The sequence below is a fragment of the Barbatula barbatula genome (genome assembly GCF_947034865.1).
Source record: "Barbatula barbatula genome assembly, chromosome: 21".
Classification (NCBI taxonomy): Eukaryota; Metazoa; Chordata; class Actinopteri; order Cypriniformes; family Nemacheilidae; genus Barbatula; species Barbatula barbatula.
The window spans coordinates 8,146,994-8,174,233 of record NC_136784.1 but is presented as its reverse complement, the minus strand read 5'-3'; the positions used below and the strand labels follow the sequence as shown (position 1 = coordinate 8,174,233).

Sequence of the window (27,240 nt, the reverse complement as noted above, 5' to 3'; positions counted from 1 at the left end):
TAAAATCGCGCTTTGAGTGAACCAACCAATCAGGAGCTTCGCGTCCCCGGATGTGTTTTCCTCGGCGAGCGTGTTGCTTTGGTGGTGGTGGGTAGTCTAAAAAAACGCATTCATTAGAAAGGAAAGGAAATCATTTTGATCTGCTTTCTGGTATTGGCGGCATTTGAGTGTTTTGTAACCATGATCGAACCGAAGAAGCGCGCTGCCGATATGGCAATTGTTCCGGCGGGTGTGAAGAGACCACGGACCGAGCTTGTGGCCGCAGCGCAGTCCCAGCAGCTCTCTGCTATGGTAACAAAGATCTGAATTTAAATCCTTTCTTCATTTTACAATGTGTGTAAGTGTTTGTGTGGTCCCAGAAATTGGTAGTGCACTGAAAGATAACTTCCTCTAATATTCACACCTGCAATCAAAGGATTGTGGATACATTGGGGGGGTTCATAACCCCTGAAGTTATAACACCACCTGCATTAAAATTAATGTGTGTGTGTCTGGCAGGGCCCCCCACGAAGCTCCAGTCTGCAGGCTCCTATAATGTTGCTATCTGGTCATGATGGAGAAGTTTACTGCTGCAAGTTTCATCCCAATGGGGCTACGTTAGCATCCTCAGGATTTGACCGACTTATCTGTGAGTCATCGGTCCGCTTTCCCTTGTATTTGTGTGACACGTATAACAGACATGCATATATATGTATTGTGTAATGTTGATTTGTAGTATATCTGTCCAAATATTGTGTTGTGTTCTTGCAGTGTTATGGAACGTATACGGAGACTGTGAGAATTATGCTACGCTTAAAGGCCACACCGGAGCTGTGATGGAACTGCATTACAACACAGATGGAAGGTGTGGTCGCGTGGAAAATAAACAGTCCATTATCGTAGACTCACTCTTGTGCTCGTGCGTGTTTGTTTTATTTTCTTACCGAGTCGGTATTTTTTTTCCCCAGTCTGCTCTTTTCAGCTAGTACGGATAAGACAGTGTGTGTGTGGGACAGTGAGACAGGAGAGCGTGTGAAGCGTCTGAAAGGTCACACGTCGTTCGTGAACTCCTGTTTTCCAGCCCGGCGTGGCCCACAGCTGGCCTGCACAGGCAGTGATGATGGAACCGTGAAGGTAAATATGCTACTAAATCTATTCCTCAGATATAGACTCTAAACTCTCTAGAATATCAGTGTGCAGATAATTAATTTTATTTATTCAGCCTTTCTTGGACACATTCGACATAATTCTAATATTATTGAAAATGTATGTGGTGCCAGGAATGGTCTAATGTTTCCTTGTTGTTGCAGTCACTTTGTTTCCCTTCTGTGTTTTTGTAATGGTCACCCCCTTTATGTATTTTTAAACCTGTATGACTTTTGTCTGCAGACTAAAAATATATTTTACAAATTATATAAACAATAAATATATATTTATTTTAACAACAATGGCCCCAATTGACATCCATTGTATAGACCCAAAACCACGAGACCTTTCCCAAAATATCTCCTGTTGTGTTCCACAGAAGAAAGAGAATTTGTCATTTTTGGGGAACTATCCCTTTCAATGTGACTAAAATAGTTTTGATTTCTACAAGAGAATTTTATATTTCAATTAGTTTTTGGCTGATAATAAATGTAATTGCATTAATTTCTTTGTTTGTTACTGTAGTTGTGGGACATCAGGAAAAAGGCCTCTGTTCACACATTCCAAAACACCTATCAAGTTCTTAGTGTGACATTCAATGACACCAGTGACCAGATCATTTCAGGAGGCATAGACAATGACATCAAGGTCTGTGTGTCCACATGTACCTTAAATTGTCTAGAATCTGGGCTTTCTGCTTAAATCCGTTCTTATACATTTATGTCTTTATGCTGTAGGTGTGGGACCTCAGGCAAAACAAACTGATTTACAGTATGCAGGGTCATGGAGACTCTGTTACAGGTCTCAGTCTCAGCTCAGATGGGTCTTACTTGCTTTCCAATTCAATGGACAACAGCGGTAAGTTACATGTGTATATTTATGCATATTAAAGATAATGTGTCAGACTTACTGTATCAGTCACAGTGGTTATGCATCTCATGATTAGTTCCTAGTGGGTTTCTTTGTTGTTAATTTAATTTATCTTGATTCAATGTTTTGTGCAGTGCGTGTCTGGGATATCCGTCCTTTTGCACCAAAAGAGAGGTGTGTGAAGATCTTTCAGGGAAATGTCCATAACTTTGAGAAGGTAAGCTCAACTTAGTTTTAAAGTCTTAAAAATATGCTTGCTTTATTCTTCATAATTTACACATAGAGTGAAATCGTTGTACTTTCCCAAAAATATGTATGTAGTATCATCTTTACAGAAGAATTAAGCAGATGTAACACACAGTTTCTGCCAATCTCATAATAATCTTGAGTACCTATAGTATTGCATACTTTGTATCTTAGAAGAGTGCTTAGTTTTATCAAATTTATAAAAGACAGAGACAGCTGGGGGAGTACACATCGATTGCCAAAAAAGAAATGTGTCTCTGTTTAATTTACCGTGTGTGATTCATGACCGGCATCTTTTAGCGCTGTGACAGCTCCATCTATAAGTTTCAAACGATCTGCATATCCAGCATTATATCAACCGTTTATATAACATTTGACAAACAAACACAGCTTTGTCCAAGAGAAGTTGTTACGAAACGGAATTTCATGTTCGTTAAAAACTTTCTGAAACCTAAACGATACAACCGTGGGGGAGTATATTGAGCACAGAAACAAAAGTTGTATGTCAAACTAGTTTTTTGACAAGTTGACCATGTTGAGGATAAGAAGCCAGCACGTTTAACATTATAAAGAAGTCAGGACAGTGGCACCCTCAGCTAATTTTGATAGGGGTGGCCACTGGAAGGCTACAGCAAAATCTTGGGGGGCACCAAAAACAAACAAAAAATTCAGTGTAATATGTGTTATACTTGTTTACGTTTGTTTCTGGTTAATGTAACAATATGAATTTAAAGCTGCAGTCCGTAACCTTTTTTGGTAAAACATTTTCCGAAATCAATTTGTCGCGTGTGAAGATGCAGCCGGTGGCAGATGGTTTGTAGCCTCTAACAGCAGCTGGAATGTAATTTACACTGTAGACTACTGTATGACATACATACCCGTTAACGTTTGTCGTCTCTCCAAAAAGTGAAGAATAGATGCTCTCCTTGTGATCGAATCAGTCAGTCCTCCTTCTTGCACTTGCACTGACTGAGCAGTCAAAGACCAACTTAATAGTAGAGGGGGAGGGGCAGTGAAACAGCTACTCTGGTGGCGCCAATCAATCTACAATTTTGTGGCTGCAGCGGGTGTTACATTTTATTTCACTTCACAAACTATTGTGAATTTACATAATGTATTCAAATTAAAAGTACCCACTGCAAAATCACACTAGGGGTGGCCACGGGGTGGCCAGAGTTTATACAGTGGTAGCCGCGGCACCCCTGGCAACCCCTTGGGGGCGCTCCTGAGTCAGGATGCACGAAACACCATTGCACATCTCCTTTTAACTTGTATTTTGTTTGTTCAGAATCTTCTCAGATGCTCATGGTCTCCTGATGGCAGTAAGATTGCTGCAGGTTCTGCTGACAGGTGTGTGTCATTTCAATGGTTCATGCATTTTACTGTTCTATGATTATTATATAACATGATGTATTTGTGTTTTAGGTTTGTGTATGTTTGGGACACAACAACCCGCAGGATCCTGTATAAACTCCCTGGTCATGCCGGATCTGTCAACGAGGTGGTTTTCCATCCAGAAGAACCCATTGGTAAAAACATACTAGTTACAAATTTGTTTCTTTTTTTTTTCGTTTGACTTTCAAAGATGGTAAACAAACACATTTGAGCATTTTGAAGGGATTTAAGTGAGACAAAGTGAGCACTGAAGTGATTCATCCATACTGTGTACCGTCTTTAGCTTTACATGTAATCATTATTTTATTATTTTGCCTTTCACAGTGCTTTCTGGATCCAGTGATAAGCGCCTTTACATCGGAGAGATTCAATAACTGAGTGTGTGTGGTGTTTGTGTGTCTGCGTCTGAATGGGAGTGAGAAGTTGAGATGTGAGAAATTGAATTTTCAATGGGCTAATGATATTTAGTTGGGAAAATTATGATCAGTTAGAGAAAAATGTTAGACTTGCTTTTCTATGCTTTTAATAAACATCTTTTCAGAAGCATGTGTCCGTTTGGTGTGATTGTTGCTTAGGCTGCATTTAAATATTTGTAAACTACCTTATACTTAGGGTTGGTACCTAGTAATTACACAGCTACACATTTAGAATGCAAATGTAGAACAGGGCTGTACAATGCTACGAAAATATTTGTAGTATACAATGTACCTAATTTAAAATTTATATTTTTATCATGAAATGTGTTGCATGCCTAATTTGACGAAATTTAATTTAAGAATATATGTAATTGATTAAGAGTGTCCAAAGCGGCACGCTGTTTCTTTGTGTGATAACGCCTCGTGTTGTGTCGGACGGTCGGCGAGCGTCTCTATGCGGTTGCGCGAGCGGGTTGCAGAATTGCACGAGGGTGTCTGATTACACCCACAAGCCCCTGTCCGCTCGCCCTCCCGGGTACCGATGTTGACAAAGAGCCGGAACAGAAGGATGGTTGATCGAGCTACAGCGTCAGTCTGAGACCACTCGCGGCATCGGAAAAGCGAATAGCGGACGGCACGGTGAGTCAGTCACAGACACGCTTTGTGCTCTCTAAGGATATAATTCGCTTTGCTTTATTTTCTTACCTCGCGCCCTTACACCCCCCCGCTCGCGCCGCCTGATGCTTATCATATGATGCTCATTTGTGCCTGTTGACCGCTTTCCCTCACATTCGTGACCTGTTCTTTGTGCTATTTTGGGTTCGAAATGAAGGTGTGGCTGATCTGGTAGGATTCGGGATATACCTGCTCCACGCAATTCCATTAAGACAATTCAAGCGGATCGGCGGCGGAGATCGGAAATGACAAGCGGCGATCTGAAGGCGATCGACTCACGGAAGCATGCACGAGGCCCGGTGGGCTTCTTGATGTTTTGAATCGTGATCGTGAAGCAAGACGGTGAAGCGAGCTGGACCTCACCGGGGACTCCGCTTTCTCCCGACGCCTCGCGGGGCCCAAACCGTGCCTTAAGCGCGAGAGCATGGGCCGGTGCGACGGGAGGTGCACGCTTGTGGTCATCTACTGCCTGCAGCTGGTAAGAGCGTGTTGTTGAACATTGACGTTGAATGCATGTCTAGTCTTTTGTGAAAATGTATACATGTACAGGCATCATGGACTATAGAAAGAGGTCAAGAGAGGTCTGGTTTGAGGGGGTGACGCTAAATGGCTTGTGGGTAATGGGGACGATGTCCTGGTTCCAGATTCTTTGGGGACCAGTAGAGATACTTGCTAACTTTTTCTTAGAGTAACTTCATGTTCCAGATATGTAGGTCTGTGGATGTTTTGTTTGTGTAAGGCAAATGAGTGTATGTGTGAATGAGGGGTCTTCTCTCATAGGGCTGTGGGTTTGGGCTCCAGGCAGTTTCCATGGAAACAGCTGCAGCAGAGAGCTTTGGGATTGCTCCAGTGTGTTAGAGAAAGACACGAGGTGTTATTTATTTGCTTTTAGCGTTTGGCCTTTTTGTTTAAAGTGCAGTTGAGAGTTTACTGCTGAGTCTGCACTGTAAACATTCAAACTCCTTATCAACATAAATCTGGCATCTTCTTTTATAACGGATATAGATTTTCTGTCTATCTACATGCCTCCTTATGGCTTTGTGGTCAATCTGCAGTGCTGGACGCTGACAGTGTCCTAGGCAAATTCTTGCATGGACATTACTGGTCTCAATAACTGCAAATATAATATCATAGCCAATAATACGAAGTTCTCTGCCAAAATTATTTGGGAGTCCTCAACAGCTTGTTTTGTCAGCACACTTGCCTAAATAAACTCAATATAGTTTATGGCTGTATAAACAGACATGTGGGTGTTTATATGTGTAATAAAGTTAATAGTTATATGGTAATCTGGGTCTTCAGACCAACAAACTTTTATTTGACAGCTAGAAAATGCTGAAATGAAAACTTACTTGTAGTCAGAACGAAGGTGCCCCACATTACCCTGTGTCCTATTTTGCCCAAGCTTGCCCTACATTGTTTTTGCTTTTTAGCATTTGCTGTTGTGTTTGTTCACAAGAAATGTTGTAGTTTTTAATGTTGGATGTTTATTTTAATATACACTTTATTCTTTGTTCATAGGTTGCTGCTTTACAGAGGCAGGTGTTTGACTTCCTGGGATATCAGTGGGCACCTATCCTTGCCAATTTCCTCCATATCATGGCTATTATTATGGGAGTGTTTGGAACTGTGCAAATCCGCACTAGATATGTTATAATGGTATGCATATACAGATTATTACAATCTAAATGTTAACAGATCCAGAGACAAACACACCAATTGTTTTTACAAACTAATGCACACATATTGTCAGTAGAACATGTCATCCACATAGTTTAAAGGAATTGTTTAGCTTCAAAATGAAAATTCATAATTGAATCACCCTGTTGTCAATTTTAACCTGTGATGTCTGATTTTCGTTTGCAAAACAAAAAGAAGATATTTTGAAAAATGTTATAAACAAAAAAACTTTGGTCCCCATTGACTTCTATTTTATGGACACATAACCAATGCAAGTCAATGGGGACCAATTGTTTTCTGCTACCCAATTTTTCCAAAATATCTTCTTTTTGTTCTGCAGAAGAAAGAAAGTCACACAGGTTTGAAATTACAAGTGGGCTTGTAGATAATGACTGAATTTTTATTTTGAAGAGGAACGATTCCTTTAAAGTGGGTGACTGATTTGTTGTCGTCTTTACATACACTTTTTGTATAAATAGAATATTTTAACGAATAAACCCGTGTCGGTTTCATCCTCTTTTGTGTCATCATGTGTCTATCTGTCTTTGCATATTTCTATTTTAGTATGCTGTGTGGCTTGTGGTCTGGGTTGGCTGGAACTCTTTCATCATCTGTTTTTATCTGGAAGTTGGACACTTGTCACAGGTTCGTGAATGTAATGCATTGCGCCCAGTAGGGGTGTGACAATATATTACAATAATATGTGTGACAATAATATAACCGTGATGATGAATATTATGTTAATACAACACATATGTCCTAAGTAAATCAGCAACAGTATCTGAATGACACACCAACATAGCAGGTGGTGGTTTTGCATTTTGCTTTATGAGATTGATTTGTTACAAAATCACTGACTTCATAAACTGGCATTTTAAAACAATTAAATTATGAAATTAAATTGTTAAATAGCGATACTAATTGTTATTGTGAATTATTTTTGCTGTGAAATCATTTAGCCAATACATTTACAGTTAGCATAATTTTATCAAACAATTAAACAAGGAAACAGTTAACCGATTCATAGGCGGCATAATACAGGATCATCCAAAATACATTAATTGTACAAATATTTGATTTAATGCAGTGTTACGCTTTTTCCTCAGGATTTTCAATTTGAAGTCCCCTAGTGAATGTAAATTAATTTTAAGTGCACACTGTGGGGATTTTGTTGGCTAAAATTTCTTTGGGCTCTGTGTTTGTGCAGGACAGGGATTTCCTAATGACATTTAACACATCACTTCACCGTTCCTGGTGGATGGAGAATGGGCCTGGTTGCTTAGTTACACCAGTACCTGACTCACAATTGGCTCCTCAGGATCATCATGTGATCACCGTCAGTGGCTGCCTACTGGACTACCAATACATAGAGGTGGTCAGTTCAGCCTTGCAAGTGTTCCTTGCAGTGAGTACACATATTTAGAAGCATCATAAACAAATGTCAGGTGAATTGTATTGTAACAATTAACATCTTTATTTTTTCTTTGTTTCAGCTCTTTGGATTCGTTTATGCCTGCTATGTTAGTAAAGATTTACTGGATGACGAGGAGGCATGTAAGTGTTCTGTGACTGGAGTTTTTGCTGTCGTCAGGAACTGAAAGTCACATTTAGTTACTTAATTTTGATTCCTTTCTCTTTGTTACAGTGGATTTCATTTCATTTCGTACTGGATTTGACACTTATGGTTACCAACCTCCACAAAAGAGTTCTCACCTACAGCTGCAGCCTCTCTATACGCAAGTACACATACAGCTGTAGAAAACAATTAAGAGACCATTTCAAAATTGTTTTCACTTTTTCTCTATTTTACATGTATCTGCATAAACTGAAGAAACAGGTCTAAATAACAGAAAAGTTGATCTGTATCTTTTCAGTCCTCAAATACTGAAAACATGTTCATGTTTATGTTCGCTTTTAAGCAATACAACATTCATATTTGTACACGTATTTGGGAAAATAGTTAAAAAATATCATAGTTTGTGTTGTCATTCTGTCTGTCCTTCACTTTTCCCAATATTGCTGTATAATGAATGTTGTATTTTCCCCGGTAACAAATGTTGGTTATAGCTATGCTAGTAGTCCTTAAAGTCATAACCCCATGGTCTCTTTTTTCTTCAAAATGTTAACATGTTCATTTATAAACGAGTAAAACAACTTTTTCTCATCTCATATTTAGGGCTTGATAGAAACCAGAGGGAATAGGGGATAGTCCACCAGAGGGAAACCACGGCTTGTCTCTGGGAGATGAAGTCCTCTGCAATGTGGGATACGTTGTACCAGCTCCAATGTCTGTCTCTCATACATTGTCTCCCTCTGCTGGAGAAATTTTATAGTGCAGCACCAGCCTGCATGTGTGACTGAGTGAGTGTGAGAGAGAACAAGCTTTCGAATCAGACAATGCTTAAGCCCCATTGAGACGAGCATTACTAAATAAGACTTAAAGATGGCAACAGTGTGTGCGCACAAGCACAAAGGACTTTGTATAAATTTTTGTTGAGCCATGTAATCTTTTAATACATCCCAGAGCTGCTTGCCCAGCTCTTTCAGGTGTGTGAGAGAGATTGTTTATATTCCGATATAAGACACTATAATGTAACTTGTTAGATGAATGTTTTAGGTCGGGTAGATGTGTATTTGGAGAACGCTGTAGGACTTTGTGCATGTTAAAATCATGGTAGAGAAACGTTGTGCCTCTGGGTGGCTCTGATATGTCTGCGAGCATGAGTGTGTGTCTGAATGTGTTGATGTATACAGACAATAAGTTTTGATATGTATTTATGCACATAATGTGACTAGCCATAAATGTTTATTTGACGACAACTTCAGAATGAATGTATGTTGATGTACAATTTTTGCTTCAGAAGGGATGTGTCTTGAGTGAGTGAGCAAGATAAATGGGGTGCGTGAGGGACACACCTGCGTATGGGAAGGGTGGGGACGGTTGTTCAACATAATAAACAGTCTTTCTAGATTATTCCTTGTGTTGTTCACTTAAAAACACACCACGTGTCAGAAATGAAGCACTATTGTCATATTCTTTAATGACATGCATATGAAGATGCAATATTCTGTATCAGTTGCTTTTAAATGTATAAGCCAAGGGAAAGCTGTGAATCAGATATGAATTTAATGAGCAGACCTGTTTTATCTCATTGTATGTCGTCATTTGCAATAGTTAGCCTACATCTATCTGATGCCACTTTACCTTCTAGAATCAAGACAAAGGCAACAGTACACATTCCAAGAAGCCTGTTCCTTTTTTTATTATTTAACAAAAAAACTACTAGAAAGTATATGCTTTTTTTTATAGTGGTTTTTTGTAAAATAATAAAAATATCCCAAGTTATCTAAACGCATTTCTAGATTTAAAAACGTAGTCTCACTTCCAACAATAAACACGTATACGTATAGTCTATAATTTTAATACAAAGCTTTTCACCACAAAAACAAAAGACATCTATAGCTATTAAATAACAAAAAAATGTAGGTGTTGCTCACTAAAGCAATGTGCGCTCATACATTAAAGCGCCTGTAAAACACATGCATTGTTGTATGTGTCTCTAGCGCAACAAAGGACGACACTCCCCTCTTGGCGCAATGAACCGCACGCGCTCGTTTTTATTCTACCCATGATGACCCGCGCGCGTCCGCTTGGATCGAGCCGCCATGTTGTCGGTGTGAAAGCTAGGGAGCTGCGAACCGGGGCTGAAATCCGTCACCATCCGCATCCTCCACCTGTGAGTAACCCTCTTCTCTGAAACCGAACGGTCACCGGGAACCGCTTTAGCTCACTTTGCGTTTATATTTTGACGTTCCGAGCGATTTTGAGGGCGTTATTGGCAAGCAGCGGTCCCCCCTCCTCTCCCGGGTCTTCCTCCTGTTGTAGTGCTCTTCCTGTCCAGACGGCTCGGGCCTTTTGTTAACGGGAGGAGGACCTGTAGCGCAGAGCCGGCTCGCGGACGCACAGGTACCGTTTTGAACGCGCGGTCAGGGCCGCGATTTGCACATGCTCGCTTGTTTCGGGTTTCATTGAAAACGAACGTTATTGAGCGCGTAGGCCGTGTAACTGTCGATTCGGGTGCGTTAAAACGTCCATCAAAGCATCGCTTTGACAGTTCCGCCCTTCGCCGATTTATAAATCCGTGAGTATTTAAACAAACGATTGTGTTTCGTGACCATCTGATGTCACCGGGTTCATTTCCACCGCTGGTGAATATGCACTGCCTTGTGTGTCCGGTAACGTTACATGTGATGTCTTTTGCTCTCGGGCAGTCTCACGTCTTTTGATAGTTGATGTCTGGTATGTTTGTGCTATCACGAAACGCGTGCTTTGATCACGGTTAACCCTATTACGGTATGTCTACCCACTTCCGGGAGGTGTGCTTGCAGCCACCCGAGCTTACCGAGCACTTGTTTCCGGGTGTCTCTGGTGGTGTAATGGCGAACCTGGTCAGGTTTCAACTGCATGTTTCATATCATCCAAGAGTGCATCGTTTCGAAATCCACACGGAGGACAGGCATTATAGACACACACACGCAAGCGTGAGACTCGGTGTGCATGTGATGTCCAAAAATGAAAGTAGCTGGTATGTCAGTACATGTGGTGCATGTCACAAGAAGCCAAACTGGCTATTTGGTTCAATAGAAAGGTAACAAAAGGGGTGTGTGATGTATGGGTGGCGTGATGTAATGTTTGGATGTGCACTTGGGGGATTTTTATCTCGTATTATTGGTCAGGTTCTTTATTACAAAGTTTGGACTAGAAGTTTTTTTTCACATTGGGAAGCCAAAAGCTCCGCTATATTGATGGTTGCAGAAACATATTGAACTGAAGTTAAATATTCTTCTTTAATTAAGAGAAATTGTGCGTGATGTTTGGATTGCAGAGTCAAGAGGCCAGTCCAAAAGGCTGCATGAGCATAGTCATTGTTAGAGTATAAAAAAGCTTGACCTATGATCTGTCACGCCTTCTGTTATCTGTGGGATGGTGTGAATTTTGCTCTAACTAGATTTTTCAGCAATTCTGGTCACATGACCGATGCTAGTTTATCACTTCCCTGTCAGAGTTCAAATCTGGGCCTTAAATGATATATGTGTACAGGGTCATGTTTGAGTCGTGTGGTGATGTGTAATTTGTCTGCATTGTCATTGTCTTTATTTACAGGTGGCACATGTGAGCATCTCTTTGATGTCTTTTAAAAATGATGACTTGCTGATCTGCATGAAAAATGTAAATCTTGAGTTATTACTGTACACACAACTCTTGAGAAGTAATAAATAAATGTTATGGCAAATATTAGCAGTATTTTTAATTAGTGCATGATGGGGGAGGATGTGCTCACGGACACTAAAATAGACGCTGAATGGTATGATCTGGAATTTGTTTTGCTTCTAGATGGGCTTCTGGTATTTTGTCTGTGTTGATTAAAAATATTTTCAGGAACTCTTTGTAGGCTAACACAGCTCAGATTTAGTCACCATCTTCTTTATACATTTTGATAGCTAATCTAATTCACCTGAACAACGTTCTCAAAATCTTTTTTAAACCTTTTGGCAAAATGTGTAAGCAGTGGGACTAACAAAAAAATGTGGTTCTGTTCAAACAGAAGAGGGAAGAGTTTTTTAAAGGTTGTGTATTTCTGAAAAAAAAGTTAATGGTAGAGTTCACCTGAAAGCAAAAGTTCTGTCATATTGTTAAAAAACTGTGTATCATTCTTTTTTCTATGGAACACAACAAAATATTTTGAGAAATGTCTGTGCTTATGGGTCCATGCAGTGGAAGTGATGGCAGTGTTGGGTTACCAACATTATTTATAATATATTTTGTGTTCCGCAGAAGAAAGTTATACTTGTTTGGAATGACATCAGTGTGAGTAAATGATGAAATACCTTATCTTTTTGGTTGAACTGCCCCTTTAGGTTCTTTGGGTAATTCCCCTCATGGTAAAACCCAGCTTTCAGAAAAAACTTAAGAGAACTGTCAATTGATAATGCCTGGTTATCATTGTCTTTGACACTAACACAGGAATGATGAATAGGTGTTTGTGGATCTTGGTTTTATCCCTGCTCCACTCCATGCTGGTCCTCCTAATTCCTGAAATATGTGATATAATCTGTCCTCAGTGCTTCCAACTCCTCTTGCACAGTTTTAGAGTGAGATTACACCAATCTCAGGATTATGCAGCTGGGATTTATTTAGCTGCATCATGCATGTGATGGCCTGCCTCTACAGTGTCTCATATGTTTTTTTTAAGAATAAGGTCAGATATGACTGAAATGAAAGGAAGAGCAGATAATATGTAATGTTTTTCCCCAAGCTTGCTTTAACAAAAATCTTGTTTGTTAAATTAGGCTTTAGGTTTTTTATTTTCCATTTACATTTTATCAGACGCTTTTATCCAAAGCAACTTACAAGTAGTTTTTTACAGTGGCACAATACTGCAGAGCCTGAACCTGCAACCTTCTGATCAAGAGCCCAACACTTTAACAACCTCTCAAAACCGGTAACCTGAATGCAGATTTTTTTTTGACAAAGTAAATATAAATATGTCTTTTAATAACATGTATGACATTATATTTACAAATGATTAAACCCAATGGCCTGTTCATGACATCTGAACGTCGTTTCTTGTGTTCATTTTACCTTAAAACTGAAAGTAAATGGCTTTTCCTTGGAGAAGGTCTGCATTCAGTAAAAATTAGATGACAATATATTTCAGTTTCGCATTTTATGTCCTTTTTTTCTCATGTGTCAAGTAGCCGTGTAAGCGTGATAATGCACAAGCAGCTGGCTGAATTCCACTTCGGGACCTGATGATCCAGTCGGGGATTATTTCTGCGATAACAACCAGCTGCATGTACATTATCCCTTACTTAATAAGACTCGTTGTGTTTTCATTACAGCTGTAGTCAACTGTGAATTTTGTGATTCATTAAAATGTATTTATCCATTCACTGGACACATTTTTTTTGATTAATCGTTTTTAAAATATTGATAATTCAATATCAAAAGCTGTAATTTGATTTTCTTCCTTTCATATCTCTGCAAGCACTGAACTTTCATTTACGTGTTACGTATTGCTACTACTTTCCACTAGATGTCACTTTTTATACAACTGGCTGATGTTACCTACAACAGGGAGCATATAATTGATTCATTTCTTAATTAACATGGCGGATGCAGGCATGTCCTTAAATTTACATCACCTTCACATAAAAGGCAGCGGTTTATATGACTGCAGCCTCTCTTTACAGCTATTTTTTGTCTTAATCTTACATGTAAAATAAACTGTTCGGTTTCAATATTCACAAGTTTGTTCAGAGTTTAATATACAGGTTTGTGGCCCTTCATTTCTTTTTAAATGAATGTGTTCATCAGATCAAAAAAATACAAATTAATTTCCTATTCCTATAAAAATGGATCACTTGGGTATATTGAAATAGAACAGGTTATTTTACATTTAAGACACAGTATAACAAACAAAAGCTGTAAAGATGAACAGCTTCTCTTTTGTGAAGATGATGGTAATTTCGATGACACACCACATCCGACATGTTAATAACGATATGCTCCCTGTTGTAACATCCAGCTGTTGTAAAAAGCAAAGATACGTTCAAAATAAAATAAATGTATTCACAGCTTTTGAGAATCGGTATTGAATCGACCGCGGTTTTTTTGCCAAGCCCTACTGGACCCATTTGCCATGTTAACATTTGCCATGTCGGTGTAGTTCTTCGGCCTGGATTAAACAGTTAAGTTCTGTGTTTGACCACGTCTTCTGTGAGATGAATGATTTACTGGGCTGCGCCAGTGGAAATCCCTCTATTGTCTCGACTCCTGAAAAATGATATCATGCCTAAATTTAAATGAGAATGTAATTACACATTTTGACAGGCTTGCTGTGCTTGATTAACTTGAACATCCACCTCTGGTTTTCCCTCTGAGCCTCAACAAATTGTGTGTTGTGTTTTGATTAAACCTGAATATACCGAAATTTTAGAAGCACTCCGTATTTGTATTGTGTAGATCCTATATAACTGTTTACACAAGTTATCTCTTTATGGCACCTGTATGCCTTTTAGATTTTTATGATCGCCTGATAGCCAACTTGGCTAGATATCGATCTTATCGTCCTGCCTTTACCTGTAGATGGTCTGCAAACCCGAACGACATAAAAACGCATTGTTTCATTTTGTTTTTCTAGTCTCTGGTGGAATGAGCGTAGCGTGTGTGTTGAAGAGGAAAGCTGTGCTCTGGCAGGATTCGTTCAGCCCCCACCTGAGACTGCCTCCCCCTGACAGGCCATTACCCAGCATGCCTGTGGTGCTGAGTGCTGCGGGCCACACCCCCCAACCTGGCCCTTCTCTGCAGGCCCCTCCCCCTACGCAGGGTGCCGGGCGCTCTCAAGATGATGCCATGGTGGACTACTTCTTCCAACGGCAGCATGGAGACCAGCCTGGCTATAACAATTGCAAACACCGCTGGCCCACCGGTGACAACATCCATGCAGACAACCAGGTAGAGTTGCGGAGAAATGACTAGGCTAGTGTTAAAAAGTGTCAAAACTGTGTCGTAAAGCTGTGGTATTTCATACAGGTACGATCAATGGATGAGCTCAACCATGATTTCCAAGCGCTTGCGCTGGAAGGCCGAGCAATGGGAGAGGTGAGAATAGTATATTTTCCCTGGTATTATTTCACTTATTTTCTTTATTAATGTGTATTTATGGCTTTGTAGCAGCTCCTTACTGGGAAGAAGTTCTGGGAAACGGATGATTCAGGGAAAGATGGACCAAAAGGGATCTTTCTAGACCAGTGGAGGGATAGTGCTTGGGGAGCCTCTGGTATGCGTGCATTAAGTGTTTTCAAGATATGATGCTTTTGTTTATATATTTAGTATTTATCTCTCAAACACCCATCTTTAGATCATTCAGTTTCCCAGCCGATCATGGTGCAGCGTCGACCAGGTCAGGGCTTCCACAGTGTCGGAGAAGCAGGATCAGTGCTCTCGCCACGTTCTGAGAGTGGTGGATTGGGAGTTTCCATGGTGGAATATGTCCTAAGCTCCTCCCCTGCTGAGAAAATGGATTCTTGTCTGCGCAAAGGAGCGTTTGTGAGTTTCATAATCTCAGAACTATTTTTCATTCTTTTGCTCAAGCATGAACAAATCCTTTAAATCTCAAATCAAATCCTTGATTTCCTGCTAGGGCCCGAGAGATCATGAAACCGATGACCCTGAGAAAAGGGTGGAACCAAAACCCAAATCAACGTTCGACCCAGAGAGGAAGGAACTGAAGGAGACAGAAACAGATGTTTTGGATAACCCAAACGGACTGGCCAATCAGAATGGACTTGATGTGGACGTTAAGGATTATAGGTAAACAGGCTCTTAATTATGCTTCCGGTAACTGTATTTCAAAAATTACATACATTTGTCAACTAAATTTGTGTCCTTTTTCCTCAGTCGTATTCCTGGTAACTGCCCTCCGACTGGTCCGGAGGTGGAGTTGGGTGGACCAGAATTGGTTGGAGGTGCCGGGCCAAAACCACCAGAGGAGTTCTCAAATGTTGAAACCCAAAATGTGACCTTGGACCCCATGGAATCTGTTTCCATGGAGACTTTGCAGTTTGAGTACCCTGGAGGCCAGCTGCCTCTTGACTCCACAGCTGCTACTCTTGGCCTGTTTGACTACAACTCTCCTCAGCAGGTAAATATTGAACGCCCCTATCTGTTACAGCCTAGAGGGCTCGACAAAACCATCATAAATGTTGTGCGCACTCTATTGTCCAGGTTTTTGACACGTTTAGTTAAGTCACCTTTTGCTGAGTGATAAAGTAACAAATGCTTGCGTATATTTGCATTTAAAAGGCACTGTTTACTATCGAAGTCCAAACCTCTGAAGGCTCTCTTTGAACATCGTCTCTTTGATATGCTGCAAAGTTTATAATTTATAATTGATATTCTTCACAAAGATGTATTTGCATACATAGCTCATGCTTTAGAAAGACGAGCATTTATGAATGTAAACAAATGCAAATATTCACCGTAGATCTGGTACATGCTTAATAAATGCTTGTGTAGCAGCTGTTCCAGAGGCCCAGCGCTCTGACGGTACAGCAGCTCACTGCAGCCCAGCAGCAGTACGCCCTCGCCGCAGCTCAACAACAACACATCGGTAAGTGCTAAATGGTTTGTTGATTTCCCTTTTGACTAGTTATCTCTACTGATTCTAAAAGTTTTTGGTGGTTTGTGTTAAACTTGTTTTTTGTGTGTTAGGTTTGGCACAGGCTGCATTCGTATCGAACCCTTACATCATCAGCACTGCGCCACATGGGACTGATCCATACGCTGCTGGACTTGCCGCTGCTGCCACCCTTGGTGAGAATTGCAGTTGATAAATGTGATGGAACTGATGTTTTGCTCTGTTTCTTCCTCAAAAAATAAGTTCATCTGTGTTCACACCAAATGTGAATTAAGCGTTTTACGCAAGTATATGCCATACAAAGTCAATGCAAAGACACAAATAAATGTGGGCCGATTTGTGTCATTCACATCGATTGTCAAACACGTCTTGAAAAGTTTTTCGCATTTTGAAAAGTTCAACTCCAGTGAGAAATTTGTGCGAAGAGCATTGACACATCCAGATTTTATGACAACACTCCCTGTCACGCAAAGTTTTTCACGCAAACATTATATATAAAAATACTATTCCCACGAGAAATAAAGAGCGAGGAACAAGTCTGATTTGTTCAAATGTTATCTACATTAGGAAGCCAGATGGTGTTACTTTGGTAACACATTATTAAATAACTGACACCGCCTGTGAAAACCCAGCTACGGTAGTTTTTTGAGATTGACGAGCAGTCTGTTATGAAAGGTCATCGGCTAAGCAGTCAGTAGACGAGAAGTGTTGTTCCTGATGACTGAGAGCTTGGAAAGTGTCCTCCAGGGAGTTCAGCTTTAGCTCTAGGATTGAGGTAGTCTGCTCAATTAAGCCGCTCACACAAACAAACATACCCTGCTTTGATGCTTAAACCACAGTACAAGGTAGTGTTTTATTAAAAGTTTTATTAAACAGATTAGACAATGAGGTATATTTTTACATTAGTTGTTAATTTTATTAATAGATTTACCATTTAAACTCAAATTTGTATTTCTCAGTATTAATGGATCAGAGCTGACATAAATAATTGTATTTTTTAACGAACATTAAAAAGAGATTCATAAATACTTTAACGAATAACAAATGAGCAAAGCGTTGTTCATGTTAGTTAATAAATTTATATGATTAACACATTTTTATTTCGCTTTCTTTTATTCACATATAATCATTGATCAGCGCGCATAGAGACAGAAACCCAAATGCTAAACACAAGAACTGTTGCGGAGACTCCGCACTGGCCATCTTTCTAACATTAACAACGTTTAACCGGAGGGAATGAGACGAGTGAATGAAATCATTCATCAGCACACATACATAGAGCGCTATGACAAACACGAACGCAGAAAAGTGCATCACACGCGAGTGCTGGTGCTGAGACTTTACCCACACCCGCATAATTTCAAACATCAACATAACCAAAGCAAATGAGACGAGTGGATGAAGTCATTGATGAGAAATTAAGTGTTTTTGTGTAATTCAGGTCCGGCTGTGATGCCCCCTCAGTACTATGGTGTGACTCCGTGGGGTGTGTACCCTGCCAATCTATTCCAGCAGCAGGCTGCCAACCCTTCTAACTCTGGCAACCAGCAGACAGCAGGACAGAATCAGCAGAACCAACAACAGGTACGAGCTGAGCGAACCAGAACCTTCGATGTTGCCATCAATCTTAATGTTTTTTGTCAAGTCATCAGCCAATCCTTTGGTCGTTGTTTTGGCTCCAGGTAATGCGTGCAGGTGGAAATCAACGACCTTTGACCCCCAGCCAAGGACAGCAGAGTCAGCAAGCAGAGCAGCTTGTGGCCCAGGCAGCTGTGAACTCCGCATTGGCTTTTGGACAGGGTTTGGCGGCAGGGGTACCTGGTAAGGGATTCTTGATGTTTTATGAGACGCTGACCGAAATGAGTGTAAACAAAGTGACGGTTATTGGCTAGAAATGGCTCTTAAAGGTATAGTTCACCCAAAAAAGTATTGGGTCATTTGTTCACCCTCGTGTTTCTTCAGTGGAATCAATATTTTGTGTGTCCACTCTGCACAAGAACGAAAGTACTACAGATTTGTAATGACATTAGTGTGAGTAAATAATGAAAGAGTTTTCATATTTGGATCAACTATCCCTTTAAGACATCACTGCGTAAATATTACAATGTCACTGTGTGTGAATGTTATTCGTGCACTTTCGGCTTTACAACTTGGCAAACTGCTAACAAAGTTATTGGCTTAGGAAAAAAAAGAGGAGATTCTGAATCACAAGAACGATTCATCCTAATTTCAGTTCTGGGTCAGATTTGCGTCACTCAATGTAATGACCGCCTACATTCCGTTTACGACACTGCATGTGGTACACCAATCACAGCAGACTCGACCATCTGACCATCTGACATGATCAGAGTAGGCTGACATAAAGGGTATTTAGACAAACTGAAAGTGTTTTTTACCTTGTATGTATGTAAACTTGTTTTTTAACACTCCATAATCCAATGTATCACCTTAAAAATCACAAAATATTTACTCCTTAAGGGTCTCCTTGTTCACTGAATAATGCAATTGTATACAGCAGTGTCAGTCAAGTTTTGAAAAGTAACAATGATTGATCGTGCATCTTGTGGTGTTCCAGGTTACCCCATGTTAGCCCCAGCTGCGTATTATGACCAGACAGGTGCGCTTGTGGTAAATACAGGTGCTCGTGGTGGCCCTGTTCGACTTATGGCCCCTGCATCACTTATCATCAGCCCATCAGCAGCAGGTAGGTCTATGAATGTGCCATGACTCAAGTCAGCTCAAGAATAACCTGTGGCATCAAAGTCCTTTACAAACAATCATTAAAGTCATAAAGGGGTTTGTATTTGAATATGTTTTTATTTTACAGTTGCAGCTGCCTCAGCGGGTGGAGCTAATGCAGGTCTTGGGGGCGGAGCAAGCGGGGCATTCCGTGCGTTGGGTTCCCAGCAGGCTCCTGGGCAGCAGGGAAGCGGGGCTTTGGGCGGGAGCTCTTATTATGGGAGCGGCTCTCCGAACTCTTCTTCTCAGAGCTCTTCGCTATTCTCACAAGGCTCTGCCCAGCCAGGAAGCACTTCACTCGGATTTAATGCAAACCCCTCTTCTTCTCTGGGAGCCACACTTGGAGCAACACTCGGAGGTTTCGGCACAGCAGGTATGTGATGTCAAATTTAATTGTGAGCAAAGCACAGCTAGGTTAACAGCTTTTTGTGACGGAGGTCCGGACAGTTTTTTTAAAATAAATTAAACTTAATCAATTAAGCCCAGTCGAATCTGTATTTAAAAAGTTATTATCTAATGTTTTATCAGGCCATTTATTTTATATTCTGATACCCACAGTATGTATGAGACATGAAACAGAAAGGCCAGGGAACTGAGAAAATGTGTTGTGGGCTCTGGTGTTAAAGGGAAGTTCTAGTGGCCTATTTTAATATTAAAAAATCTACTGACAACAAAATGTAACAACTGAAATGAATTTATCATGAGCAGAAGTGCTTACAAAGTTACTAACAAGTAGCTTTGATGCCATTCATACTAGAGCTGATTCTAAATAATCTCTTAATTAAAACATGATTTATGAAAAGCTTATTACATGCTGATTATTAATGCTATTAATATTATAATTTATCCTAGATTGCAAACAGTAAACTGATTGAGCGCTAAAAAGACTTTATTAGGGTACTGATGCATTATCATTTACTTAAGCATTACAATAAAATTGTCAATTTTTTTACCTTTGGGTGTCTGCAGGTCTTTGAGACACGTCTTTGGTGGGAGACGCAGCGCTCGCGTAGAGGAAAGGGTTCAAATGGAGCACGCTTGGTGCTAAATAAAGATATTAGAAGATATAGCGGAAAAACATAATCAACATGAATGAGTGCGCTTGATGTGTACATCTCAGTTATGTAGACGTGCTGTACTTAGACTTGGAGCAGAAGGAAAGTGGCAATTTTTGCCAACCTGGGAGCATTTAAAAATGCAAATATCTGCTGGCTTTTCAGGTGGTTGACAACATATTTTCCCACATGTGTTTCTGTCCACTGGTGGGAGTGTGCTTTCTGCGCACAGAACTCGATGCGGAAGGCAGAGAATTGTAAATTCGCGAGCCAGAAATGACATGCTGCCGTGTAAATAAGATAAATACCATAATGGTATTAATTTTGTTTAATAAAAGAACAAGGGAAAGATATGTTCTATAGGAAAGATTACCTTAAATGACTGTTCTGGTGCTATATAGAAAAAAAAATGAACTTGACCTTCGAGGGAGGTGGGAGGGGCGCCCCCAAGGAAATGGAAGGGGAAACACTGCTGATGTAAAACTTATTCTACCTGAAGCTTGGAGTAAAATCTAATATGTCTATAGTTTAAATAAATAGAATTTGCTCTCTTAATTTTCCGAGCACTGCAGGACCAAAAATAATGGGATTATTCCTGAAACTCTGTTTGAGATTAAATAAGATTTGCATTTAATGATCTGTTCAGTCTAGCTCAGAGGAAGCAATGGCATAGTTTGCATATTATTTTGTGTTTGTTGCGTTTGCAGTGGCTAATTCCAGTTCCAGTGGTTCACGTCGAGATTCTCTGACAGGCAGTTCTGATCTGTACAAGCGCACACCCAGTAGTCTCACCCCTATCGGCCATGGACCATTCTACAATGGCCTCGGCTTTAGCTCCTCCCCTGGCCCTGTTGGCATGCCACTTCCTAACCAAGGCCCCTCCCACTCTCTGACCCCACCTCCTTCGCTCTCAACACATGGATCTTCAAGTAGTTTAAACCTTGGTGAGTGTGTAAGTTTTAAGGCTGTCCTGACGCATGTTACAAGAAGCTGATGTTTAGTTACAGTATTAAGGCAGTCTGTCTAATTACCTCTTTGGCTCCTGCCCCTCAGGTGGACTAACCAATGGTAGTGGACGTTTCATCTCGGCAGCTCCAGGAGCAGAGGCAAAGTACCGCAGTGCCACCACCGGCTCGTCTCTCTTCAGTCCCAGCAGCCAGCTCTTCCCATCGTCACGGCTACGCTACGGAATATCCGATGTTATGCCTTCAGGACGCAGCCGTCTACTGGAGGACTTCAGGAATAACCGTTACCCCAACCTGCAGCTTAGAGAGATCGCAGGACATGTCATGGAGTTCTCTCAGGATCAGCATGGCTCCAGGTAAAGCAGATGAACAAAACTGGGCTTTAGTGTGTTTGCCTTTTGTTAACAGCTTTTATTATTGCAGTAGATAATACTGACATATTATAATTTTTTTTAAATACAAATAAGGAAAGCATTAGTCAAGATCCGTTTCACATCTTAAAATAAACTTTACTCACAAGTTCATTTAAGGACTAAATCTATAGAACTGCAGCTTTGTCAAATTCAGTGTTTCCTCTTCAGTGGACAACACTGGCCAAAATGGCTGCAACAGTGAATAAGTAGTTCATGGGACCCACATTCTTTTAAAGTGGATACTGGGGACAGAAAATACCTACATACATAAAGATACATTTAACAAGCTTACCATATTAGATTTTACGTTGACTATAAAAAAATTTGTTTTCCAAGATTATGTTTACACGATAAAAACTGAAAGCTTTTTCCTTTGTGTTTTGAAAAGTTTCACGCACACGTGACAGCAATATCAAAACGATTTACATGGATCAGAAAAATGGATAAAAACGATGTATTATTCATGTCAGTGGATGGCGTAGTTGCGCTATAAGGAAACCGTACGTGCCTGCACACATCCGCATGAGCCGTTTTAATCTAAAGGCCCCTTTGTACACTTAGTTGCCGTGTATGTGTGTTTATAGAAGTGTGCATATAAATGCAATGTCTTCGCCGGTTGTAGTAGTGCAGTAACTCAATTTTGTTGACGAAATTCACCATTATTGTATGGGGAATACTCATGCTTGCCTACAGACCGAACAAATAATACGCATGACGTCATCGTTTTTGGAAAATCCGCCTTCAGTTTCCATGGAAACTGTAATGAAAAGTTAGCATTTTCAGTTCCCCAAATGCATATAAAGTGTTCATGTCTCGTGTCAACGGCCTCTACATTTACAGTTACAGAAGTCAGTTTCAGGAATGTTGCTTTGATTTTTTTGTCACTTCTATGATCATTATTTTGTCAGATTGGTGCCAAAGCAGTAAATAATCTCACATGTTGGGCATATCACTTGTTTATGTGCAGGTTTATTCAACTAAAATTAGAGAGAGCCAGTCCTGCAGAACGCCAGTTGGTCTTCAATGAGATCTTACAGGCAGCGTACCAGCTCATGGTTGACGTGTTTGGAAATTATGTCATCCAGAAGTTCTTTGAGGTAACATTAAATTATTTTGTTGATCTACTTCTCTTCTAAATGGCACACAATTTCTGACCCGCGTTAAAACACTGGTTTCAGGTTTAGTGTACTGTATGTCTATTAGGCCTAAAAGTATCTATTGTTTTCTGTTTAGTTTGGCAGTCTGGATCAGAAGTTGGCGCTGGCTGAGAGGATCCGAGGTCATGTTTTATCTCTGGCCCTGCAGATGTATGGCTGCAGAGTGATCCAGAAAGCTCTGGAGTTCATCCCTTCGGACCAACAAGTCATTGTACGTTTCTGCAGATGTGCACATCAATGTACATTGATGTTAGAATTGTCTTGTTGCTTTTAGTGAAATTCCACGTTGTATTAATTGCTTTCAACAACGCAGGCCAGTATGGAGTTAAATACATTTTAGATGTCATGCTATGACTTTTGTAATCATTTTGGTCATTAAATCAGAATTTTGAATAAGTTATTTGAAACTAATAATGACATCTTATTTCCAGAATTTGGCTTCCCAACTGTGAAAAAAGGTTTTGCTAATGACGATTCAATTACAAAACATTATAATTGGGCTGAAAATGGTCTTAAGTCTTCACCATGTATTACTGATATACATTAATGTATTTACCAGCTGTAACACAACACAGGCATTAATGTGTCTCTGTTATGATGGTACAACTTTGATTATCAGTGCGATTTAATACTATGTAGTGCAGATGGGAGTGGAAATTGAGTCAAACCTTGCATTGTGTGATCCCTTTAAATACGTAATTTAAGCTGCGTTTTTGCTGGCGCAAGCTGTTAGTAAATCTGTCCCTTAGTATGTTTTTATTCTTTGAAGAATCAGAGTGATAGTTTGGAATTAGTTGCACAAGTTTCTTAAATGTTTGTCCAACTGCAGCTTTGTCAAATTCAGTGTTTCCTCTTCAGTGGACAACACTGGCCAAAATGGCTGCAACAGTGAATTTGTAGTTCATGGGACCCATTTTCTTATAAAGTGGAAAATGGGGACAGAAAAAACCTACGTACAAACATTTACCTCAGTGCCTAAATAGCTATAATAAATAACATTATTCAGTAGCCTGTAGTGATGTCAGCAGAAAAAAACAGGCTTTCTATTTGTTATTTTATGTCGTCCTTAAAGTCTTTATATCCGAATTTTGAATCGCTTTATTGAAACAAATGTATTCTGATTTACAGAAGTTGGCCTGCAACTTTTAAAGTGGTTTTGCTAATGATACATAAATATATTTGTGTCTTACTCAGAATGAGATGGTTCGGGAGCTTGATGGACATGTGCTAAAGTGTGTAAAGGATCAAAATGGCAACCATGTGGTGCAGAAGTGTATCGAGTGTGTCCAGCCTCACGCTCTTCAGTTCATCATTGATGCCTTCAAGGGACAGGTGGATTGCTTTGGCAGTTTATCAATAGATTGAAATGCTATATGCTTGAATTAAAGAGCTTTTTATAGTATACATGTCTGTTTATCCTGGGACATTTTTGTGTGATTTACAATCAATTTCTTTTTACAATCATGACAATTGCAGTGCCCTTACAGCAAAAGCAGATTCCCAAGTTTCATTTATTGTGATTTCTTGTCTGTTTGTACAACTGCAGCCTTGTCAAATTCAGTGTTATCTTATTATTAGACTACACTGGCCAGATGGCTGCAACATTAAGTTAGTAGTTCTTGGGGCCCATATTCTTATAGTGGATACTGGGATCCGACAACAGCATACGTACATTGTTTAACCTGCCTATGTTAAGACACAACTGCACTATCATCTGTAGTTAAAAGGTGCCTGCAGCTCATTTTTAAAACAAGAATCATACATTGTAATTAATAACTCTGTGTGTTGTGCAGGTGTTTGCTTTGTCCACACACCCGTATGGTTGTCGAGTGATCCAGCGTATTCTGGAGCACTGCCTGCCTGAGCAGACCCTACCCATACTGGAGGAGATACATCTACATACCGAGCAGCTGGTCCAGGTAATTTATGAAGATCTCTTTTTCTTTTATAACCCAGGATTAATTGTTATCTATTCCTCTCATCTAAACCCGTTTCCTCACCATGCAGGATCAGTATGGAAATTATGTAATTCAGCACGTGTTGGAGCACGGCCGTGCAGAAGACAAGAGCAAGATCGTCGCCGGAATCAGAGGAAATGTTTTGGGGCTCAGCCAGCATAAGTTTGCCAGGTGCTCACAAACGCTCATGCATGCATACAGTGCATTAGAAGAAAAAACAAAGCAGTTACAGCAAGACGTTTACAGTACATCTGTAAAATTTTAGACATTTATGAAACAAATGATGTCATTGAGCTTAACTTAGAAAGTATCTCGTTTTTTTTCTTTTCAGTAATGTTGTGGAGAAATGCGTGACCCACTCCTTGCGTGCGGAGCGAGCGATGCTGATCGATGAGGTATGCACTATGGTGGATGGGCCGCACAGTGCCTTATACACCATGATGAAGGACCAGTATGCAAACTACGTTGTGCAGAAAATGATCGATGTTGCAGAGCCTACGCAACGCAAGATTATAATGCACAAGGTACAGCTTTCATTTCAGCAATTTTCCTTTTTTGGGTTAACGGTACTTGTCCATTATTTGTGACATATGTGTTATCCCTGTTTTTAGATCCGGCCCCATATCGCGACGCTGAGGAAGTACACGTATGGAAAGCACATTTTGGCCAAACTGGAGAAGTACTACATGAAGAATGGCGTTGACCTCGGCCCGATCTGTGCTCCCCCTAATGGCATCTTGTAAACCCTTTCCATAACTAGGATGTCTGTGTTGTTGTTGTGTGTGTTTCCACACCCAACATTAGGGAGGTTGGGTCGGATTCGCTGAAACCCTCCTGTCATCTCTGAATCATCCGCAACTCTTTTTTCACCTCCCCGTTTATATCTTTTTTGTTTTTCACTCTACTACCTAATTGAGGGTCCTTTTCGGGTCCTGTATGTATTAAATGAGAGAATATTTGATTTATCCCACTTTCGAAACGTAGGCTTGCGCAAACACACTTTATTGCTCTGCAACTCCTTTCTAGCGCGCATATTCTTTCATAACACACACATTATTGCTAACACGCAGACATTAAGCATGGGAGACGTTTTTGGTCTTGCTTCTATAAACTATTTAGTGCATACTTGATGTAGACCTTTGCATATATATAAATATATATATATATATAAACTTTGTAGTTTTTCTGGTTTTTGATGTCCAATCTGTATCTATAATCTTCCCCAGTAGTGAATACATACTTCTGATTGTATAATTGTACATTTGTAAACCTTCGCTAATGTAAATGTGGACTTGCTTCTACAGCCCTTTTTTGGTATGAGAAGAGAAAAAGACAATGGAAAAAAATCTTGTGCATTTCAGTGTAAATTCTCACCTTTTTGGTTGTGGTTTCCGAGTTATGAGTTGTTATATATTGTAAATTGTAATATGAAATTTTTTGTTGGTTTTGAAGCCCTTTGGATTAATACTGCATAGATGTACAAAGAACAGAGAAAATGCGCACTGCTTTTAGCCACTCACCAGCCACCTCTTTTTCACTTCCACTCATTTCTTTTTTAAGGTCTTTTATAGTCCCTCCCTCGCTCCAGGGCAGGTAGCATTGAACGCGTTTCTGTGTGTATGTGTTTGACGCGTTAGACTGCCCTGGGTCCGAGTAGGAGGTGTGTACAGATTTGCCATTCTTTTGTCTACTTGTAAGTGATTGTAACATACTGGCCATTGGTTTTTGATTTGGACACTCTCCGGTGTATATTTAAACAGCCTTGTGTATATTTCCTATGATTCTCTTTATGCAGGCACACTTGTAACCATAATGTGTATAGGTAACAGATTCTGTGTGTGCTTTCTGCCTGGGCAACTATTTTTTGTAACTCCAGTTGTAGATTGTCTCTAAACAATGTGTGATCTTTATTTTGAAACAAAACAATGAAAAAAATTGAAAAAAAAATCTGAGTTGTCTTGACTCTTCCTTTTCACATCCTACGTAATGAAATATAAATACTTGTGGAAAGTTTTGTTGGAGCCTTTAAAACGAATTATAACAGCGTCACACAAATATTTACAAAACAATTAATTACTATTTTAAGGAAGGATAATGAGTTTCTTGTGGTGATAATTTAACAGAAATGGTGCCTTGAGGATAAAGTATTGTTGAAAGAAAAATATACTTTTAAATGGCTTTCTTAAGCAATTACATTTGCATAACTGTTCAACTTAATCAATTTTGCATGTTTAGAAAGGGCCAAAACAAGCCATTCATTTTTATTGTGTTTTTTTCTGTTGCAACATTTAAATGAATGGTGAACATTTATAGGTTAAACCCAAAGATGTCCTTCAGATTTTCT

The 27,240-nt window shown here is 39.9% G+C and overlaps 3 protein-coding genes across 6 annotated transcripts; all 3 read left to right on the top strand.

The window, feature by feature from the left end:
* Window positions 1-27: 27 nt before the first annotated feature.
* Window positions 28-4,181, top strand: snrnp40 (small nuclear ribonucleoprotein 40 (U5)). The gene is made up of 10 exons (XM_079485344.1): window positions 28-291; window positions 499-628; window positions 751-844; window positions 948-1,113; window positions 1,651-1,773; window positions 1,863-1,983; window positions 2,130-2,212; window positions 3,530-3,591; window positions 3,667-3,770; window positions 3,961-4,181. The coding sequence occupies exons 1-10, from the start codon at window positions 181-183 to the stop codon at window positions 4,008-4,010; spliced, it is 1,044 nt and encodes a 347-aa protein (XP_079341470.1). The 5' UTR covers window positions 28-180; the 3' UTR covers window positions 4,011-4,181.
* Window positions 4,182-4,514: 333 nt separating this feature from the next.
* nkain1 (sodium/potassium transporting ATPase interacting 1) lies at window positions 4,515-9,380 on the top strand. 2 transcript variants are annotated; one of them, XM_079485343.1, is made up of 8 exons: window positions 4,515-4,691; window positions 4,885-5,205; window positions 6,249-6,386; window positions 6,972-7,052; window positions 7,615-7,812; window positions 7,901-7,961; window positions 8,053-8,143; window positions 8,584-9,380. In XM_079485343.1, the coding sequence occupies exons 2-8, from the start codon at window positions 5,152-5,154 to the stop codon at window positions 8,588-8,590; spliced, it is 630 nt and encodes a 209-aa protein (XP_079341469.1). In that variant the 5' UTR covers window positions 4,515-4,691; window positions 4,885-5,151; the 3' UTR covers window positions 8,591-9,380. The 2 variants fall into 2 exon arrangements, with proteins under 2 accessions (XP_079341469.1, XP_079341468.1); XM_079485342.1 differs by having other exon boundaries at window positions 8,053-8,147.
* A 1,473-nt stretch (window positions 9,381-10,853) lies between these two features.
* pum1 (pumilio RNA-binding family member 1) lies at window positions 10,854-26,827 on the top strand. Of its 3 annotated transcripts, none has more exons than XM_079484655.1 (22): window positions 10,854-10,993; window positions 14,612-14,925; window positions 15,004-15,072; window positions 15,148-15,250; window positions 15,332-15,519; window positions 15,614-15,783; window positions 15,871-16,114; window positions 16,492-16,582; window positions 16,684-16,785; window positions 18,051-18,193; window positions 18,292-18,430; window positions 19,185-19,313; window positions 19,437-19,721; window positions 21,111-21,347; window positions 21,457-21,724; window positions 22,749-22,878; window positions 23,015-23,149; window positions 24,133-24,270; window positions 24,732-24,857; window positions 24,946-25,067; window positions 25,228-25,420; window positions 25,508-26,827. In XM_079484655.1, exons 1-22 carry the CDS (start codon window positions 10,981-10,983, stop codon window positions 25,637-25,639), a joined length of 3,471 nt encoding a protein of 1,156 aa, XP_079340781.1. In that variant the 5' UTR covers window positions 10,854-10,980; the 3' UTR covers window positions 25,640-26,827. The 3 variants fall into 3 exon arrangements, with proteins under 3 accessions (XP_079340781.1, XP_079340780.1, XP_079340779.1); XM_079484654.1 differs by having other exon boundaries at window positions 15,145-15,250; window positions 16,489-16,582; XM_079484653.1 differs by lacking the exon at window positions 10,854-10,993 and having other exon boundaries at window positions 15,145-15,250.
* The last annotated feature ends 413 nt before the right edge of the window (window positions 26,828-27,240 follow it).